The 19,589-nt window shown below is 43.5% G+C and overlaps 1 protein-coding gene and 1 long non-coding RNA gene across 14 annotated transcripts in view; one reads left to right on the forward strand and one right to left on the reverse strand.

Moving 5' to 3' along the window:
• The window catches only part of LOC119005036 (rap1 GTPase-activating protein 2-like), a 93,708-nt gene that overhangs the window by 9,785 nt on the left and 64,334 nt on the right, over positions 1-19,589 (forward strand). For 8 of the 11 annotated variants that reach the window (XM_037072503.1, XM_037072437.1, XM_037072455.1 and 5 more), the window contains exon 2: positions 6,179-6,214. The exons of 1 other annotated variant lie outside the window; for it this stretch is intronic. In XM_037072503.1, the coding sequence (XP_036928398.1) occupies positions 6,179-6,214 (36 nt within the window). Of the gene's footprint in view, positions 1-1,841; positions 2,288-6,178; positions 6,215-19,589 lie in introns of those variants that run through there. 2 more of the 11 variants (XM_037072566.1, XM_037072548.1) reach the window with 2 other exon arrangements.
• LOC119005111 lies at positions 474-14,234 on the reverse strand. Of its 3 annotated transcripts, none has more exons than XR_005070389.1 (3): positions 13,968-14,234; positions 12,453-12,615; positions 474-557 (listed from the first exon to the last, which is right to left on the reverse strand). It is a non-coding gene; the product is annotated as an uncharacterized LOC119005111 (long non-coding RNA). The 3 variants fall into 3 exon arrangements; XR_005070385.1 differs by lacking the exon at positions 474-557 and adding an exon at positions 10,716-10,799; XR_005070388.1 differs by lacking the exon at positions 474-557 and adding an exon at positions 11,846-12,261.

The following is a 19,589-nucleotide window of genomic DNA, read 5'->3' on the forward strand; positions in this document are numbered from 1 at the left end:
GACTCATCTTTGTGTGTGTGTGTGCACACACAAACCCGCAGACACATACATCACATTATGCTAGTAGAGCGTTTTATTGCTTTTAATCAGTGTATTCCCCCCATGATAGTGATATGGACTGAAAGAGTGTTTCCAGTCATCATCAGCCATGAAGAAAGACAGGGAGTACAATGATAATATTTCATTGTGGGAGATTCAGATTTGCTTGTTTGGTATTCTTGGTTTAATGACTACTTTTTCATGTGAATGCAAATCAACCTTCTTTTCAAAGACTGAAAGACATGAGTTCAGCTTTAATGTTGGAAATGAAACCTAGACCCTGCTTTCTTTTATTCTGTGCTTTCAGGCCTTTTATTTGCCTTCGAGCTCCAATTTAAATAGGGTGTGAAATAAAGAAAGAAAAAAAACACAATCTAATTGAACACAAAAGCCTGGAAAAGAAGTAAACACTACCTTTGTAGGAGAGGTGTTGAGCTCTTTGGTGATCATTAGGCCGGACTGTATTACAGGGCTGTATTGAATTCAAAGATGGATTACTAGCCAGGCACAGTGGGCAACTACAAAAAAGAAAAAAAGAAAAACATTTGTAGCAGCACACACATCCAAAAACAATTAAAAACAAGGTGTTGGACAGCACCGAGAGTCAAAAAAAACAAAAAAAAACAGAGTCCATGCACCAGATAAATGCTCCCGTGAACGTTTATTACCTCTACATGTGACTTTTGGGGCCCAAGCCCTTCTTCAGACATGAAATAGTCACCAAAGTTACAATACAATACCTGTATGGAGGGGTTGTGTGACTGCAGTTTGTCCAACAGTGAAAGGAAAACATTAATTGTTAGACTTGACATACTCTGAACACATATGATTACAAACTGACTGTGGGTGACTTGTTTGTTGCGTGTATTTCAGTTCATTTACATAGGCAGTTCACCAGTTTGGGGGCTGAAATTGTTAGCTGGTGCACAGTCTCATCCCTGAACTGAGTTTGTCATATGTTACTCTGTGACACTCTACTGTTTCCAAGTCCATGTAATGACTCAAACTGTGACACATTTAGGGGTGCTGAAGTTACACAACTTGCTGTGTGTTGCTCTGACGTTTGACATGTCATGTGTCACAGTTTGACAAAATGACAAGGACCCAGATGCATTTATCTGTTATAGAGGCAATCAACGATAGTAAACAGGAATGCAACCATTGTATGTGTTGTACCCGACTGTGTGTACAGATCATTTGTTGTTGTACTGCTTGTTCTCTAGGTTTATAATAAAGCTGCAATCTCTGTCTTGCTGTTTGCTGCACTTGAGGGTCAATTTAGGGGCTACCAGCACGTTATTGACCCCCAACAGCCTGATGCAGCCATCACACAAGCTTTCTGAAACCTCTCGAGTTCTTGCACCACATTAGCTGTGTGAATGTGAACTCTGCAGAGTGAGACCTGTCAAATCTGGAGTGAGGAGGAAGGGTGTCAGGAAGGACACTCCCTTTGGTCGGAGGTTTCTGTGTATACACTGCAGTCTGACTGCACGGCTGTTCGGCTCCTCCCTTTCCTTTAATAGCTAAATATCACACTGTATGTCGTTGCTGTTGTGCATCTGGCACACTCCCAGCAGTGTAGTTTGAACAGATTCCATGACTCAGAAACCTTCAATTTACAGGATCTGAGCCATTTGGTTGAAAAAAACAACATGATCCCAGGTGTATTGTAATTCTAATGTTGCATGTTTATTGTAATGCATCTGCTGTACAACTCTGGGTGAGCGTGTGTTGGAAACAAACACAAAGATTGGAGAGGGTGGGCCCTCCTCACGGTGCTCCTCCCTCTGCTGAGCTGAAATATGTGTGTACCTCAGTGTACCTGCATTTGTGTTTAACAGCCTGTGAAAGCCAAGGGAGCAAGTGGCGTTTTGGGACAGTGTTTGCCTGGTCAAGTGGCAAAGTGGAAGAACGACAGCCCATTGAAAGAGGCGGGTGGCAGAGAAGAGAACGAGAACGAGACAAAAGAAAGAAAAAATACGACAAACAGAGGCGAGAAAGAGAGAGAGAGAGAGAGAGAGAGAGAGAGAGAGAGAGAGAGAGAGAGAGAGAGAGAGAGAGAGAGAGAGGTAGGGTCATAGAGAGACACAAAGTGCAAGTATAGACAGTATATATAGAGATAGACTGACTGACAGCAGAGCACACTCTTCCCAGAGGAGAGTGCCTGAGAGCAAGAAGACTGCTGAGAAGTTCAGTCTGGCAAAATGCTGAGGAGGAGGAGAAGCGTGTCCTTTGGAGGATTTGGGTGGTAAGTTGCCTTTTCAATGAATGCTCACGTTTATTTAGTGTGTACACGGGCTGTGAACTTTTGTGTTGGTGAGTCTGAATAATGCGCTCTGCTGCTGAAATGGTGGTGTGTGTGGTAGACATGTCAACATTTTTTCGAAAAAGGAAGGATGGGTGGAGGACTGAGGGTACTCCTTTGTGTCACACCTCTAACACTTTGTCCTGTGTGATAGCCTTGCATGTGTGTGTGTGTGCGTGCGTGCGTGTGTGTGTGTTTGTGTGTGTGCATGCGTGCGTGTGTGTGTGTGTGTGTCGTGTACAGTTTCACCCTGTGCTGTCTCCGCTCAGGGAGAAATTACAATCAACAGGCTGCTTTGTCTCTGCCGGCGCTCTGTTGTTGTTTTTGCCGTCCTGTTGTGGGGCTGTGGACACAGCTCTCGCCAGTTAAGGTTCTCCTGATCTATTGGCGGAGAAGAGTTCCCATGATGCAGTGCTGAAGAAGCTGCCAGGGAGCCTATTTAGCGTTGAATGCGCTGACACACTCGAATGGAGTGTTTTTGTGCTGGCTCCCCTGCTGGTTGTCATTCTGACACTGAAGCGCTGCTTCAGAGCACTTAACCTTCCCAGTTGGGTTGAGGCGGCACATCCTGCCAGACAGGCTGAGATAACCTGAACCAGTAAAAGCTGGGGAGCACGTTACATCTAACGGGGATAATCAGTGAATAGTGTTCATAACAGTGCTGAAAACAAAACAGAGCGGTCACAACAGTTTTCAGAAGAATATGTTATTTCTCAGGAGAACACTGATTTTGCGCTTGAGGTTCAGTTTACTCGTCATGAGAGGTATTCACCCCCTCGAAAACAGCTGTATTATCTTGTCTTTGAATGAGATTTAAACATAAGAAAAAGAATAACCCTGAGTTGCATTATGGGAATTGTAGCATGTAGGTTGTACCCACATTCTTGACTTGTGCAGCTTTGTTTTTTACCACCAGCTGAGCAACACTTTGGGATGTTGCGTGACTGGAGACAAAAACATTCATCGCACCACAGCTTAAGTGCAAAAACTGCCTTCTGGAAAAAACTGTCACGCTGCAGGAAACTTTAGTGTGTTAGACAATAAAATCTTCTTCTTCCTAGAATATAGGGACCAACAGGGTGGGATTATCTCAGACACAAAAGAAGCCTCCAATAAGGCTGCATTAAAGTGTTTGATAATCATCTCAACTCATTGGGTGTTAGGCAGTCTAATCTGCACATCTCTGAGAGTTAATGCAGCACAAGATCAGTGGATTAATATTAGGAATTAATAAACCTGAACAGACACCTTTTGAGGGAACAATAACCCTTTTTTGTTTTTTGCCAGCTTAGGTGAGGAGACAGCAATGTGAAGGTGCACCATAAACCGTTACATGCTGCTGTACCACTGCCAGTTGGCCTTAAGGCCCTGACACAGCAAACTAACATCAAAGGACTACAGCAGTGGTGTTGAAGGCAGACTGTTGCATCACCTCACGTTTCCCGTGTCTCGACCAAAAAGCTGCACTTGAACACAACACAAAGCCTGCCGCTGGCAGCCAACAAGCTTGTACGGTCTGTGCCTGCATGAACAGATATACCCGACAATATGCAAACCAGTGTTACGGTTAAGAAGCGTTTTTTGACATCAGTATGGCTCATATAGCTGCTCCTAATGAAGAAGTCTGATAAAAAGTCACAAATGGCTCTGATGAAGAGGCGAAGGAGACACATTAGGGGTAACTGCACTCAGTGGGTGAAATCATGGATACTACAGGCTCCCAGGGCTTTCACTTTCTTTTCCCATTTCTCTTTTTGCGCACTGCTCACCTGAACAGCTAATCAGAGTAACATCTATCATGCTACACGCTCAATCACCCAAAAGGCCTCCGACACCAACTGCAGTGACTAGAGCCATGGATGCTCGCTGATGGCCCTGACAATGTGTTAGCATCATGGTGTCCCCGAAAGGCATTATGTAACCCTGCTACATTAAAGTTCTCATAAATACTAACATGCTCAGCATGGTGATTGTTCTAACAATTGTAAAAATGTTCAGGTGCAGTTAACATTGCTGCCCCTTTTCGATGAAGTCTGGCTTTAGCCTTTTATTCAACCTTGTTGTTGATGTTGAACATTGTATTTCTTTAATTCCTCAAGCTATCTCTCTAAAATGTGAACACTTGGCCATAGACAAACACAGACATGGATGCATGGACGGCTGGTTCAGATGGAGAGCTATTTGAGCACCTGCTTAAAGATACATGAATGAATGCAGCACCAAATGTCAAGCAGGCAGGACGTTTTTCTTAAATATGTATCAAATGCTGTCTGATGGTAGAGGAAAAGAAATTGTTGCACATCAGCGGCGAAAACGCTGTTCAAATTTGGTATTAAATCCTGTCCCATCTGGACAATGTCCCCAATGTGATTAACACACACACGCGCGCGCACACACACACACACACACAGTCAATTGTAGTATTCTCCTCATGTCCATGATGTGGGATGAATAAAGCTTACGCATTTTAGCGTTTGATGAATCACTTATAAGGTGGGCGATGCATCTTCTGCTTGGAGATGAATCCAGCGAGAGTACAGAGTTCTGGTCCGTTTCAGTATAAAAGAGGCTCACGTTTGTCGTTGTGCAAGATCAGATACCAGTGGCACATGAAGGTGTAGACACCCTAAGGGGGCAGGTTTATTGCTTAATTTCACTGTACTTTTGTTAATTGAGGATCAATAAACAACATAGTTGCCTGCAGCTACATTAACAACTACACCAGCCTAACATAAACCTGAATTATCTTGGCATTTGAATATCTGGTTAGTAACAAAACCTCAGTTGTCTCTGCCTGTCGTGACAACGCTGTTGTTGATATCATTCAAAAACTGTGGAAAAAATTCAAATGATATTGAAAGCAGTCGGTTGGGTGAAGGCGCGGTAAAAAATATCACTGTGTGTTAGCACGCTGTGTATGTACGTGTGTGTGCATGACATAGACTTGGCACCGCTCGGTCTCCAAATTAATGGGATTAAAGAATGAACGTCATAACATCTTCCTCGGAGAGGCATGTGGGATGAACGAGCGCTGAACCTGCACACGCATGTGTACACACACCCAGCACTCTCACATGCATAAGTACCTGCGCATCCTCCTCCATTATTAGCAATAAATAGCAGCTGAAGTCAAAAGCTGTTAATGATGCGTCCTCTAACTCTCAGCGTGTTTTTAGTATGAACAGAATGTAGTGAAGCGCAAATAAATCCCTTATAAACACTGAGACCTCTCATAACCGGTCTGAGCAGCCTGTAGAGATGAACCCTTGGTAAAACAAGTGAGCTGTAGTGAAGCTGTGCTCTGCTCTTTGACACTGACACTGGACAGTACTGTGCACACTCAGGCCTGGACTTACTCTGTATGAATGAAAGATAATTAAATCTATATTGACCCCCATCAACAAGTTAGCGTGTTCACACCAATCACAAAACATGTTGGGAAAAAATGCGCTTCGCCCACCTCCGAAATGTTTTGTTTGAGGTTCCACGCACTGAACATGCACACCTACTGCACGCTTCAGCTCGTAGGCGGTAAAGACTTTCCACACCGAAGTGAATGCCAGCAGGACAGGCGAAGCAATCGCACATTAACCGCCATTCTTGCAAATGCCAGAGCACCCAGGGGACCCACTGTACCGTGCAGAGATGAAGTCATACACCTCACTCTTCAGCAATCTGATTTGCATGTCTTGCTCGCGCTGTAAAATAAGAGCACTTACAGCAGAGAATTGAACTGCTGCTTGTGAGCAATTTGTATTAGAGAAGTGATCAATTATCTCTCCCTCTCTGTCTCTGTCTCTCTCTCTCTCTCTCTCTCTCTCGACAACTCTCTAGGATTGACAAGTCCACTTTGTCGGCACTGAAGGCCCGGTAAGTTCCTCTTGAAACCTTTGATTTCTATGTCTCCTTGCTTCTAGTTAATAATCTAATCCTGGTTAGTCACTTTATTTCTGTGAATGTGCTTGTGGAAGCACTGATGTGTGACTGCTCACACATGAAGGCTGAGATGGCCGCCTTGGCCACATCGTCAGTAACATTTAAAAGCCTATTTCAGTGTAGACTCTATTTACTCCTGTTTTCCATCACGCTTATTGATTCTGACAGAAAAACCCTACGATCGATTCACTGTAGAGCTATGGGCATTATACTTTTCATTGAGCAGCACAAAGTGCAATACACACTCCCGCTGATGCTGAGCTCAGAAAAAACCTTTTTCACAATATAAAGTGGAACTCACTCCTGTCTTCTGTGCTTTCGATGATACACTATATTGCCAAAAGAATTCACTCACCCATCCAAATAATTGAAATCAGGTGTTCCAATCACTTCCATGGCCACAGGTGTGTAAAAGCGAGCACCAAGGCATGCAGACTGTTTGTACAAACACTTGTGAAAGAATGGGTCGCTCCAGGAGCTGAATTCCAGCTGTGAAATTTCCTCGATCCTAAATATTCCACAGTCAACTGTCAGTGGTATTATAACAAAGTGGAAGTGGCTGTGAATGACAGCAACTCAGCCACGAAGTGGTAGGTCAAGTAAAATGACGGAACAGGGTCAGCGGATGCTGAGGCGCATGGTGCGCAGAGGTCGCCAACTTTCTGCAGAGTCAGACGCTACAGACCTCCAAACTTCATGTGGCCTTCAGATTAGCTCAGGAACAGTGTGTAGAGAGCTTCATGGAATGGGTTTCCATAGCTGAGCAGCTGAATCCAAGCCATACATCAGCAAGTGCAATGCAAAGCGCTGGATGCAGTGGTAATCTGATGGATGAATTAAAGCAGAGACTGAGAGCCACACAAATGCGCTTCTGGAAGAATGGTCAAAAATTCACATAATCTCTCCTAAACCTTGTGGAAAGCCTTCCCAGAAGAGCTGAAGCTGTTATAGCTGCAAAGGGTGGACTGACGTCATATTAAACCCTATGGATTAAGAATGGGATGTCAAGGCAGGTGGGTGAATACTTTAAGCAATATAGCGTATGTTCTGTACTGGTTTATTGTTTCCCTGAATACTCCTCACCTGCCATTTCACTAAAATCTACCGCTTGAGTGGAGATGGTCAGTTTACAGTTGAAGTCGGTGGTTGTATTGTGGCTCACAGGTGTGAATGAGTGTAATTTCTTTTCATGACCAGCATGTTTTTTCACAATGTAAACGCATCATTGAAGGCTTGAATAGCAAGCGTTTTTTTTTGTTTTTTTTAAAATGATGTTTCAGCTCCTGCTTTTGCCTCTCAGGCTGCATTCAGGCTGGGTGTGCTCATAAAGACAGGTATATAAACAGGTATTTCAAGCCAAACCATAAGGTTTTCCCAAACCTAACCTAGTGGTTTCTTTGCCTAAACCCTAGACTAAACCTAAACAAATGTACATTTGGAACATACAGCTATAATCCCTGCGATTGGGTTGATGTGAGCCTACAGGAAGATCTGCAGAAACTACTGAGGACTAAAAATATAACTATAAAAAAAAAAAAAACTATATCTACAGGCAAAAATGTGTAATTCTGTGAGAAAAATATGAATTAATTAAATGTTGTACTTATCAGAGAAAGGCATCAAGAAAACTATGTCTCTGATATAGTCTCAGTATAAAATTAAAAAAATGTTTTTGCATTTAATATTTTAAAGTTTGAATTTTATTTTAGTTGTCTAACAGCTAAACTTGAAGAAGGTACAAAGACAAATACACTATATTACCAAAAGTATTCGCTCACCCATTCAAATGATCAGAATCAGGTGTTCTAATCACTTGGCCTGGCCCCAGGTGTATAAATTCAAGCACTCAGGCATGCAGACTGTGAAACAAGACATTTGTGAAAGAATGGGCCGCTCTCAGGAGCTCAGTGAATTCCAGCGTGGAACTGTCATAGGATGCCACTTGTGCAACAAATCCAGTCGTGAAATTTCCTCGCTCCTAAATATTCCACAGTCAACTGTCAGCTCTATTATAACAAAATGGAAGCGTTTGGGAACAACAGCAACTCAGCCACGAAGTGGTAGGCCACGTAAAGTGACGGAGAGGGGTCAGTGGATGCTGAAGCGCATAGTGCAAAGAGGTCGCCGACTTTCTGCACAGTCAATTGCTAGAGAGCTACAAACTTCATGTGACCTTCAGATTAGCCCAAGTACAGTACGCAGAGAGCTTCATGGAATGGGTTTCCATGGCCGAGCAGCTGCAGCCAAGCCACACATCACCAAGTGCAATGCAAGGCGTCGGATGCAATGGTGTAAAGCACGCCGTCACTGGCCTCTAGAGCAGTGGAGACGCGTTCTCTGGAGTGATGAATCACGCTTTTCCATCTGGCAATCTGATGGACGAGTCTGGGTTTGGAGGTTGCCAGGAGAACGGTACATTTCAGATTGCATTGTGCCAACTGTGAAATTTGGTGGAGGAGGAATTATGGTATGGGGTTGTTTTTCAGGAGCTGGGCTTGGCCCCTTAGTTCCAGTGAAAGGAACATTGAATGCTTCAGGATACCAAAACATTTTGGACAATTCCATGCTCCCAACCTTGTGGGAACAGTTTGGAGCGGGCCCCTTCCTCTTCCAACATGACTGTGCACCAGTGCACAAAGCAAGGTCCATAAAGACGTGGATGACAGAGTCTGGTGTGGATGAACTTGACTGGCCTGCACAGAGTCCTGACCTGAACCCGATAGAACACCTTTGGGATGAATTAGAGCGGAGACTGAGAGCCAGGCCTTCTCGACCAACATCAGTGTGTGACCTCACCAATGCGCTTTTGGAAGAATGGTCAAAAATTCCTATAAACACTCTCCTCAACCATGTGGACAGTCTTCCCAGAAGAGTTGAAGCTGTAATAGCTGCAAAAGGTGGACCGACATCATATTGAATTCTATGAGTTAGGAATGGGATGGCACTTCAGTTCATAGAATGAGTAAAGGCAGGTGAGCGAATACTTTTGGTAATATAGTGTATAATGTTAAAACTTCCAAGTCAATATGATTGTATCTAAATAAATAGAATTCACACTTGTTGTATTGTCTGGTTGAGGAACTGTTATACAACTGATTTATGATCTGTTTCTGCAGGACAGTTATTTTCTTTACAACATGACCTATCATAACCCAGCCCACTCGCCAAGTGACGTTTCTTCAAACCACAGACACGTCCATAAATATGTGTTGTAGGCGTTGTACCATATTCACATTTGTACAAAACATTGCATGTCTAATCTCTGACTCTCACTTTGGGACAATGAGGCGGTGTGGAAACAGGCGACAATTCGACAAAACTGCAGTTTGAACATGTGGAAATGAACCACTTGATATTTTTGACATGGGATATTTTTAAGGAGACCTTGGGACAACTTCCAGCTGTGCTTGTGGAGACCAAAACAGGTATTTTAAGACAAACCGTGTTGTTTTTGTACCCTAACCTGCACCGGAGCATAGGCACAGCATTATGACGAGAGAAACATTGAGAATTCAACCTTGACAAACGTCAAGTTCTAACATTAACAATCATCAAGTTTTAATTTATCTGTGGTTTTTGCAGAAACATAATCTGCTAACATTTATTCTGGTGATTACAACAGTAATCACCGCATTCTGTCGAATAGCTGCCCTGTTTTTGCTTCAGCACTTGCTTTGTTGATGTTAGATTCACTGGACAGATGCCAGCGCTCACTCTCACTTTGGCCTTCTTTGTTTTGGAAACAAGAACTGGCGATGTTCAGCAGATAATTATGAATCTTCGTTGTGTTTCAGAGCTGTAAAAGGAGAAGTCAGCAGTGCCGGTTTTGACAGCTGTGCATTTTGATTTGTGACCTGGTTGTTCAAACTGGGAGAGAGAGAGATGCTGAGCTGAAGTGCAAATCACCTTCTGCAATGATCATTTGAGGATATTATGTTACGGCTGCTTGGCCAAATGAATTCTGCATTGGAGCGGAGAGCGAACATGAATCGTTTGCTCAGTTTGTGTACCTGCTTCACGCGATGTTCTTTTCCGTCGTTGTGAGTGAGGAGCTTCTCTTTGTTGAAACAAACCACCGGCTAATGGAGGTTGCCGTAGAGATGGGAGGTGAAGGGGCTTCAGTGTGTTTGTCTCCGTCTGTATCTTAACCTCAAACCCTATTCTTGCTGAGAACACTCACTATTGAGTCAATTACACTGATCCTTTAAACAGGGTTGAAACTTGTGTGGTCCCATGTCCTGTCTTCATATCTCACCTGCCACCTTTGCTACTATTTAGGCTGTCCATATATACCATGAGGGTGCCAGCTGTTGAAGTACTGCACTTTGCTGTTGCCTTAGATTACGAATTGCTTAAACAATTGAAAACATTTGGACATGTGTAACCTTAAATGCAAAAACAAATCAAAAAATTCTAACCAACTTCTGTAATTAATCCAGAGATGAGTTAAAAACAACAACAAACAAAGCCAGTCCAGTGGGAGAACCTCCACCTGTATCTAGACAGGAGCGTCCACATCCTGAAACAAAGACGAATAAATGAGGTACGGATCAGTAACCCATTGAAGCAAGAGCCTGACATCACTAGAGCAATCAATATTAGCATTTGCAAATGAGCTCGGCAGATTCATCCGGATCACTGGCCGACAACGGCAGGGAATTACATCAAACAACAACAACAGTGTAACTTCATCAGCGCAATGCAGGCCGATCCCATCCTCACACTGTTTTTAGCTCGTGCTTGCTCAGGATGCTGACCGCACTTGTGCCAACAGCAGCCACTTCTGGGTGGAACAACTGTCAGCTGATTTGGTTGATTTGCTTTGCATAGACAGGTGAAATTTGTCTAATTTGGGTTGGCTGGTTTGTCAGCAGAGTTACGGAAATACGACTGAATAGATTTCTATGAAACTCAGGTGGAGAATCCAGATACAGTAAAGGGAAGCGTCCAGGATTCTATTTCATTTTTCTTCACTTTCCTGTTAGATTTTCAGCATTTTTGTTAATTCCTCAAGGAGTAAGGAGTCAGGAGCTCGTTTTTGGTTAAGCAGTGATCATTATATTGATACAGGGCTGCGAGTTTGATATTGGATCAGAATTGATTGAATTATATGGGGTTGTTGGGCCTTGGTGGAATTGTGTGCTCTACTGAGTGTAGTTAAGTTCTGTTGTAATTTCCAGACTTACCTGTAACAATTTTATATAATATATTGTCAAAACCACAGCGGTCTGACCTATCTGATGTTCCTGCTTTACTCATTTCATGTGCCATGTTACGCTTTGTTGGCATCCTTGATCAACAGAATCTAGCCAACATTGACTTCTCTGGCTAATTGCTATTTCGGGGCGAACTCAGGCATTCTTTTCCTTTGGTACGTGACCCAAAAGGAAAATTAGCTGAAATGAGTTTGTGTTGCTTTTAATGAGATATGAAAGCACCAAACATGCATTTCAGATGAGTAAAAGTATACACTATAATAACATGACACATTACATGAAGAAAAAAGAAAATGTAATTGTATGTAAGCGTAATACTGTTTTTTTTTTGTTTTTTTTTAATCTGGAGTTTATCTTCTACAGAGAGGGCTTACAATATGAAAATTAAGTTTTAAGATGTAAGTAAGTTTCAGATGTACATGGAGATCTGTAAAAGACAGAGGACTGAAATGATGGACGGGAGCTCCAGAGGTCACGACGCACATGAAAACACTTTGTTTCAGATGTAAAGAAAAGAACAAGGTGAGTATGAGTCATGTCAAATAAAAATTTCTGTCTGTAAGACGCGTGAACAGTTACACACACAAACACTTCCAGTGTCTCCCTCGCTCCCCGGCCAGGTGTCATCAGACGGTCTGCTCTGGAGTGGCTCTGAATATGAATGAGCGAGTCGTGACTCTGCCCTTACGCTGAATAACATCGACTTGTGTGAGTGCATGCGTGCGTGTGTGAGCGTCTGTTCCAGGTGTTAGATACAAGAGAACACTGCAAGACAGAGAGGATTAACATGTGGCAACCTCAGCTTATAATTGCTCCCAGTTAGAATCTGTCGTAAAATGGAGGATGGTCGAATGGAGAAGGGAGTTTATCGTCCGTGAAATAGTGTTTTGAAGAAGGAAATGTGGCTCAGGGGAAGGCAGAATAGGACGATAGAAAAGATCAATATTTCACCTCACCTTTCTCTTGCATTCATCATCTTCTCTTAATTTGTCCGACTCAGGCCCCACAGTTGCTGCATGAATGCTGATGCTTTTCCTGTCATGTTCCTAATTCATGACTCCGAGCCTCCTCTGTTGACTCTGTAGGTGCTAGTCGGTCGGCAAAACTCTGGGAATGCAACTGTAGAAGGAGGAATATACAGAAGACTAATACCACAAAGGAAGGGAAGGGTAAAAATGGGGGAAGGGTGAAAAAGGGAAGTGGGAGGTCAAGGGAACAAAGATGTGAGATGGATGCCTGACTTCAAAGTTTGTGGTTGCAGGGCAGCAGGTGTGAGGATGTTTTTTTTTTTTTCTGTCCTGCCTGCCCTCTTGTTATTCCTCCCTCGCTCCAACTTTGTCTCCTCTCTCCTCCCTCCTCGGTCATTAATCCCCAGTGTTTCTGCCTCTCCTCTGCACATGGTTACTACAAAGAGATCTGTCAACCTTCTCCATGCTCACACTGCCTCATTAATAACAGCATAATCAAACCTGTGTGTGTGTGTGTGTGTGTGTGTGTGCGCGTGAGCAAACACATGCATCTGTTTGTGTGTGTTTTGTCTTGAAGTGCTGGTGAGGGTGAATGAATATTATAAGTGGACAGACAGGGATAATAGAGGACAGAGAGAGAGAGAGAGAGAGAGAGAGAGAGAGAGAGAGAGAGAGAGAGAGAGAGAGAGAGAGAGAAAGGGAGAGGTTGAACCTGATCTGCGTCTTAATAGAGTGTGACGATGCCCCGCAAACTGTGGTGAGTAAATGCTGTCTGCCGTGTGCCTCCATCCATACTTGTAATTGAAATCAGTCTCTTGTCAGTTTTTTTTTTTCTGTTATCGGCTCCTAAGTCGTTACATGGAGCCCAAAGTTTGTCTCTAGAGGAGCTTCTTTCCAAGCTAAGACGTGCACCTGCTTACAAACCAATCAGATTTTTGCATGCTGTATGCACACACATGACCAAAAACGAATGAATGGCACAAGTAATAATCACTCTGATCTGTGATTTGAATACATTTAATGCATTAACATACGTTTTAGAGGAGATTGCAGAATTTGCAAAATATACCTTTTTGTTGCACACTGTATATATTTACTCGGGAAATGTGTTTGCTCCTGTGTGATGTCAGTGGAGGGAGCTACTTATCCCACCTTAATTGAGGTCATACAAAGTTATGGATTGTTTTACTGCTTTGCCAATTTTCTAAGCGGTGATAGTTTCATGTAGAGCTATCTTCGTCCTACCAGTACTGTTGGTTATGGCAGTCGTATGTTTAATTGACATCTATGTGTCTGTTGCAGTAGAGAGAGGAGAGGATGTTGCAGAGTTTACCAGGTGGATGACAGTTAAGCCAAACTGAATTGAGTAGAGCAGACAGTGTGCGGATGAGGGCAGAGTAATAAAACCTTATTGTTGCGATGTGTTGTATGTGTTTCCTCAGGATATTTGATGGCTCCATCATAAAGCTCGTCGGGGAGTTTTGCTCCGCGATATGAACTGACCTGATTGGCATCAGTCTGGAGGATGAAATCAGTCTTTTTCTATAAGCTACTGCAGCTGTGCGTCTCCATCTGCTCCATCTTGTAAGAGCTGCTGGTGTCCTGCGAGCGGCATGTGCTTCTGTCTGATGTCATTTATGTGCTGTTGGAGGGCTTTAGGTTCATTTACACAGCGCGAATACCAAAACAAATTACTGCTGTATTTTGTTTCTACGGGCTCCACCACAGATTGTTTTACCCTCTGGATTTTCAATCTGACCAGCTCACTTGCCTGCTTCCACTGTTGTTGACATGCATGTGCGCGCGTGTATGTGTATGTGTGTGTGTGTGTGTGTGTGTGTGAGAGAGAGAGAGAGAGAGAGAGAGAGAGAGAGAGAGGCCAGCTGCTGCTAATTAGACGTTGATACTTGTCACACATTATTTCCATCCTCCTCAGCCCCTCCTCTCTTGTCTTCCCCCCACACCTCTGCCTTTCTCTACCCAGTTCAAACAGAGCAGCTGCTCACATCTGAGAGTGTTGTCCACTCTGACACACTGCTCGCAGAGCTGTGATGTGGAGCTACAGGCACCTGTGGCGTCCTCCTCTCTGCTTTCCAAGAATCAGGCTGCTGGGGGGGCTGCTGCTGATTTATAGTCCAATGTAGCAGTTCAGTTCAAGTTCAGTTCTTTGTAGGACTGTGTCAGGATCATTATTTTTCCTCTGCTCCATTTTTGAGCGTATGAGAGAATCCACCATTTTTGTATTTTTTGTTTTTTTGGTGGACTGACAGGCAGGATGAGTGATCAGTCTTGAACAAAGGCCTTGAAGAAAATAGGTTAAGACAGAAAACATGAAAGAACCTTTTTTTTTCTCTTCTTCTTTTTATCAAAAGTAGCGGGGCGTGATAAGGAGAGGAGGTGCCTCTCCTCCTCTTATCGTCGTCTAGCCTATTTTTTTAAATTTTTTTTTGGCGGGGGGGCGACCAGGTGTAAATGTTATCTGTCTGCCAGCATCATGGAAAAGAGCAAATGGGCTGCTGCTATTTCTGGAGCCTGGCATTTACTCTATCTCCTCTTGCGCCGTCTATATTGCGGGGAACAGTGGCGAGTTGTGACCACTGAACAAACACGACACCGAATGTCTGCTGCTATCATATTTACTTTGGGTGATGGCTTATTAAAGCTCAAGGCTTTGCACTGTAATGGTGGGGGGTGGGAGGGAAGAAGCAATGATTAGTCACAGGGAGGCTGTATGCGGCCTTAATGGGCTGACAGCTTTATTGTGTTTTTCTTATTGGACGCAGTTGTTGATGCAGTGCACACAGTTACAGTCTGTTGATGTAATTTAAACCTGGCAGCAGAAGAAGAGAAGAAAAGGAAAGGGGAGGTGATCAGTAACGGTGGGCAGAATTCTCTTTTGCATCAAATACACAACTGCGCCGGGTGAATGTGGCGCCCAGCTATGATTAATTTAGGAACCAGGGCTCAGTCTAACCACAGACACTCACACACATGTACAAGGCTGCAGTGCGATTGAGTCACGCCTCATAACACAGTTTCAGTTCACTGTTTCAAACAATGCACCCTGTGGCCCTGTGTGTGTGTGACCCTGCCCACGGATGGCTGCGCGAGCGTGTGTGAGAAAACGGTAGAGAAACCATGACCACAAGGTTGCGGAGACACTTGTAGCAATACAATGTGGGAAGTGGTGGGACTCCACCCGTCCTCAGGAGCTCAGGATGGGATGTCGCACTTCCTCTCCTCTCACACCTCGATTCCAGTGAAGTTAAGCTGCAGAATACATGACTTGTATCATTTTTCACATGAAATCTATTTTTAATTAAAATTGAAACCTACCTCTAACCTTCTTAATTACAGCTGATTACAGCACTGTAACTATATCTGCATTTTTTTTAAATGCACTGACTTAAATCTTGGTTTCTGCTCATGCATGGTCTTCTATCCAGTCCACACACTTTCAGCTGTTTTTGCTGTGACCACAAGGGGGAGCTGACGGCACGTGTTTGTCCTCAGAGAGCCGAAGTGAAGAAAAACCATCACTAGGGTGAGCAATTGCTCTATTTTCACGTGTGCGGCTCAATCAGAGTGGAGCTGCGACCCACCTGTTACAGTAACATGTCCACCTGTTGAAGCGGAGGCAGGGAACAGCTCTACATGACTGGCAGTCATGGTGAAATCCTTTAAAAACTATCATCTCCTAGTAGCATTCAAAGATTCAAGTTGAGTCATTCAGGCAATTCAAAGATGTTTTGTTATTGCAGTCATATTTTACTTTAATCCTGCCTGTGTCTTCACCACCAAAAACATATAAAACCAGGTGGGAAACACACACTGTTCTGCGAATACAGTACTGCAAGCCTCCATCTTAAATGTCACTTGATGTACAGTAGGCCTGCATCGACAAAACAAGTGAGCCTTGTTTTTTTTTTTTCTTCAGCTATATCCAATGTAGCAGCCTATAGGGAGCCAAGGCTGTTGCCATGGCAGCGAGAACTGATAATCATAAGGGATGGTCCACTATGGTTCATTACCATGGTGATAGGCCCTGGTTGTCTCGCCTTGCAGCCAGACTTCCATCGTCAGTGCATCAAACATGACCACTGGAAAGATAATGTGACTTGATAACGCCAAAGAAAGTCCACATTACTCCCAGTTTCCTCCCGTGGGTCTACACATGCTGTTTGTGTGTGTGTGTGTGTGTGTGTGTGTGTGTGTGTGTGTGTGTGTGATACATAGGGGACAATGTACTTACTGGTAACATGACACGTACATTTTGAGCCCTGTGTAATGACCCAGTCTTGCAGCGTAGGTCCTATTTCATTCTTGCCCTTGGATTCTTTTATTCAATGGAATTAACAAGATGCCTCGAGGTTAATAGATGTGTCGCTGAGAGACAGCTTCATTAAAGGATGATCAGTTGGCTGCTGCTGGCCTACGACCAGGTAGGGACAGGAGCCTCTGCCTGGAAACAATGTTAGATCTGATTGTTGAGGGGTGGAGGCCAAATGAGATACTGTATTCAGGGGGAAGGTGGAGGACAAAGGATGTTGCTGATTGGTTTTAGATCAATGAAAACAACTTTAAACTTTGACTTTCGCGTCTTTCCTCCTTTTCACTTTTTATTTTCCACACAGTTCCCTGGTTTAAAGAAATAGACAACTTGTCAACTTAACCCCCGCCTTACATTTTCCTGTCAGGAGGCAGCTGCTCCAAAGACAGTGCTAGTAACATGCCTATTGTCCAAAGCAACAAAAACAAAAATTAGGCAAAATTTGCAATTTGCAGTTGCAGCTGATCTAGTAGAAAAAATGCAAGTTTGAACCGTCTCAAGTTGCGGTGGTAAGAGGAAACATATATCAGTGTTATCTCTTTGTACACAATAAAGAGATAGAGGCAGGATTTTTCTTTATCTTAGCTTAGCTTAGCTAAGCAAAATGGGAACACAATTAGTGGATTATAATGAGCTCCGTCACAAGAGAGGCATCCTGGTTTGTCTTATGCTACATTCCAGACACTGTCGACGGTCGGATGTCTCCTGTTGAAACTTCTGACTTGTGACCTCAAAGTGTTCCAGATGTAAGCCGCCAAAAGTGACCAAAAAACTCTACTGACTGTGGCAAAATGATGTGTCTTTGGCAAGTGCACACGCAACTGCACTGTCAGCACATCAGCCTCCGTGCATTATAAATGAACCAGAGGAGGAAAACAACACATGAGGTAACAGATGCCATTATGTATTTTATTTTATGGCACAGTAATACTTGAAATGTTCAGATGCATTTCGCTCAGGAGCCTTTTTACAAATACTGTAGTCGACAAATACACCCTACCACCCTCCCAGGGGTGTTGCCATTGTTGTGTTATAGCAGACAACTGCTCCCTCGTGAAGTCGGAGTAGATAAATGTACCCTGAGTTTACGAGTAGCAATTTCTACCTCGAGAGGCCACCCATTTTTCCTTGGAGGAGGTCGGAAATTTCTGAATTCCGACTTTTCCCGAACGCAGCATTAGTATGATTATCTTGTTAGCTATTCACCAAATGAACCACAGAACTTTCAAACTGAAGATTTGAGTCCAGTGCGAGCTCTTCATGTTGTCCTGTTTTTGTCTCCAGTCACTCCTGAAGGAAGCATTCGACTCTTTATCCCATAAATGCTGGACTGTGTTCACCAGCTAGTCACTAACTTTGTCCATCTGCAGTTTGGTGCTGGGCAGGTAGTGTCTTTTTTCAGAGAGCTGTGCTGTAAACAGCTGTCTACTGCATCTTTAAACAGCACTAAACAACTAAATTGCAGGCCATAAAAACAATAAACAATGATTTGAAAGAAGCTCTAAATCTCCGCAGAGCTGAGTGAAAGTGCAGAGTCAAGCGATCTTATCTGTGCATTAGTGACCTCTCTCACGTGCTGTTCATGTAATCATTTGATCGTTACTTTAAACATGTTCATTTAAGCAGTTTTGATTAAGCTAGATCAATCATGATCTATTGTGATGAATCATGTGATGCAACACATTTAAGAGTTGTTGCTGGAAAGCATTTATTTAGTGTGTGAAACTGCTACTGAAGGCTAGTTTCCCAAAATGTGTGACGGTTCCTTTAATCCCTCTTAAACCATCACAGATTACATTTTATTTTCTATTTTACTTGTGTGTGTGTGTGTGTGTGTGTGTTGCTATATTTCATTCTGCATAAGTTTTAGATTTCGTTTTTATTTGATTTTTTTGGAGAAACAAAATCCTACAGCAAAATTAGCCCGATGGCTAATTGGCTGATTGTGCATTAATGACCATGGCCCCGGCAATTAAAGATAAAACTACAGTGCTGAAAACATCAGCTCTGCTTCTCTCCCTCTCGTCTCTCGTTTCTAAAATACGTATTGCCACTAGTGTCCCTGCGTGTGTGCTCTGCTTGTTAAATGAAGGTCTTGTTACTTTAAAGTCCCCTAGACAACCAGCTGCCTCTTTGCTTTTTGACAAATATTTACTTCTTGCCTTCTGCCTGATGCCACACACACACACACACACACACGCGCACTCAGAGACACAGAGTAGCTGATAAGCGCACCATCTGGCCTGAGTGCTGGCTGTTAAGGGCTCATAAAACAGACCCCTCACCTATTTAGAGGCAGAGATCTCCATGAGCGGCAAGCTGTGGAGAAAGGGTAAACAGCACGCCCGCGTTCACTTCCACACGAACTCACACACTGGCACTGTGGCACACACGCCCACTCACGTGAGCATCCATATCCACAGGGGGACGTAGGAGGTGAGACAGAGAGGAGGCGAGAGGATCAGAGATGTACCTGCTCTCGCTCTGTCAGCGTCTTCATCTCCACCGCCCTCACCCACTCCCTTTGAGGAGAAAGCAGTACTGAACATTTGAACATTTGAAATGGTTTCAATACTAAGTTTTCACTGTACCGATACTCCAGTACCAGCAAGTGGACACATGTTCTGCGGTGCCTTCACAGTCTTAGACCTAACTTAGATGCGGTGTTGCTTAACAAGCAGTGCATGTGCCTTGTTTGATTCATCTTTTCATTAAAAGAAATTTACATTTGATGCCCCCAGTGATGCCCCCCCCCCCACCACACACACACACACAAAAATAATAATAATTTTTAA

Source organism: Acanthopagrus latus, chromosome 2 (assembly GCF_904848185.1).
Source record: "Acanthopagrus latus isolate v.2019 chromosome 2, fAcaLat1.1, whole genome shotgun sequence".
In the NCBI taxonomy this organism is placed as follows: Eukaryota; Metazoa; Chordata; class Actinopteri; order Spariformes; family Sparidae; genus Acanthopagrus; species Acanthopagrus latus.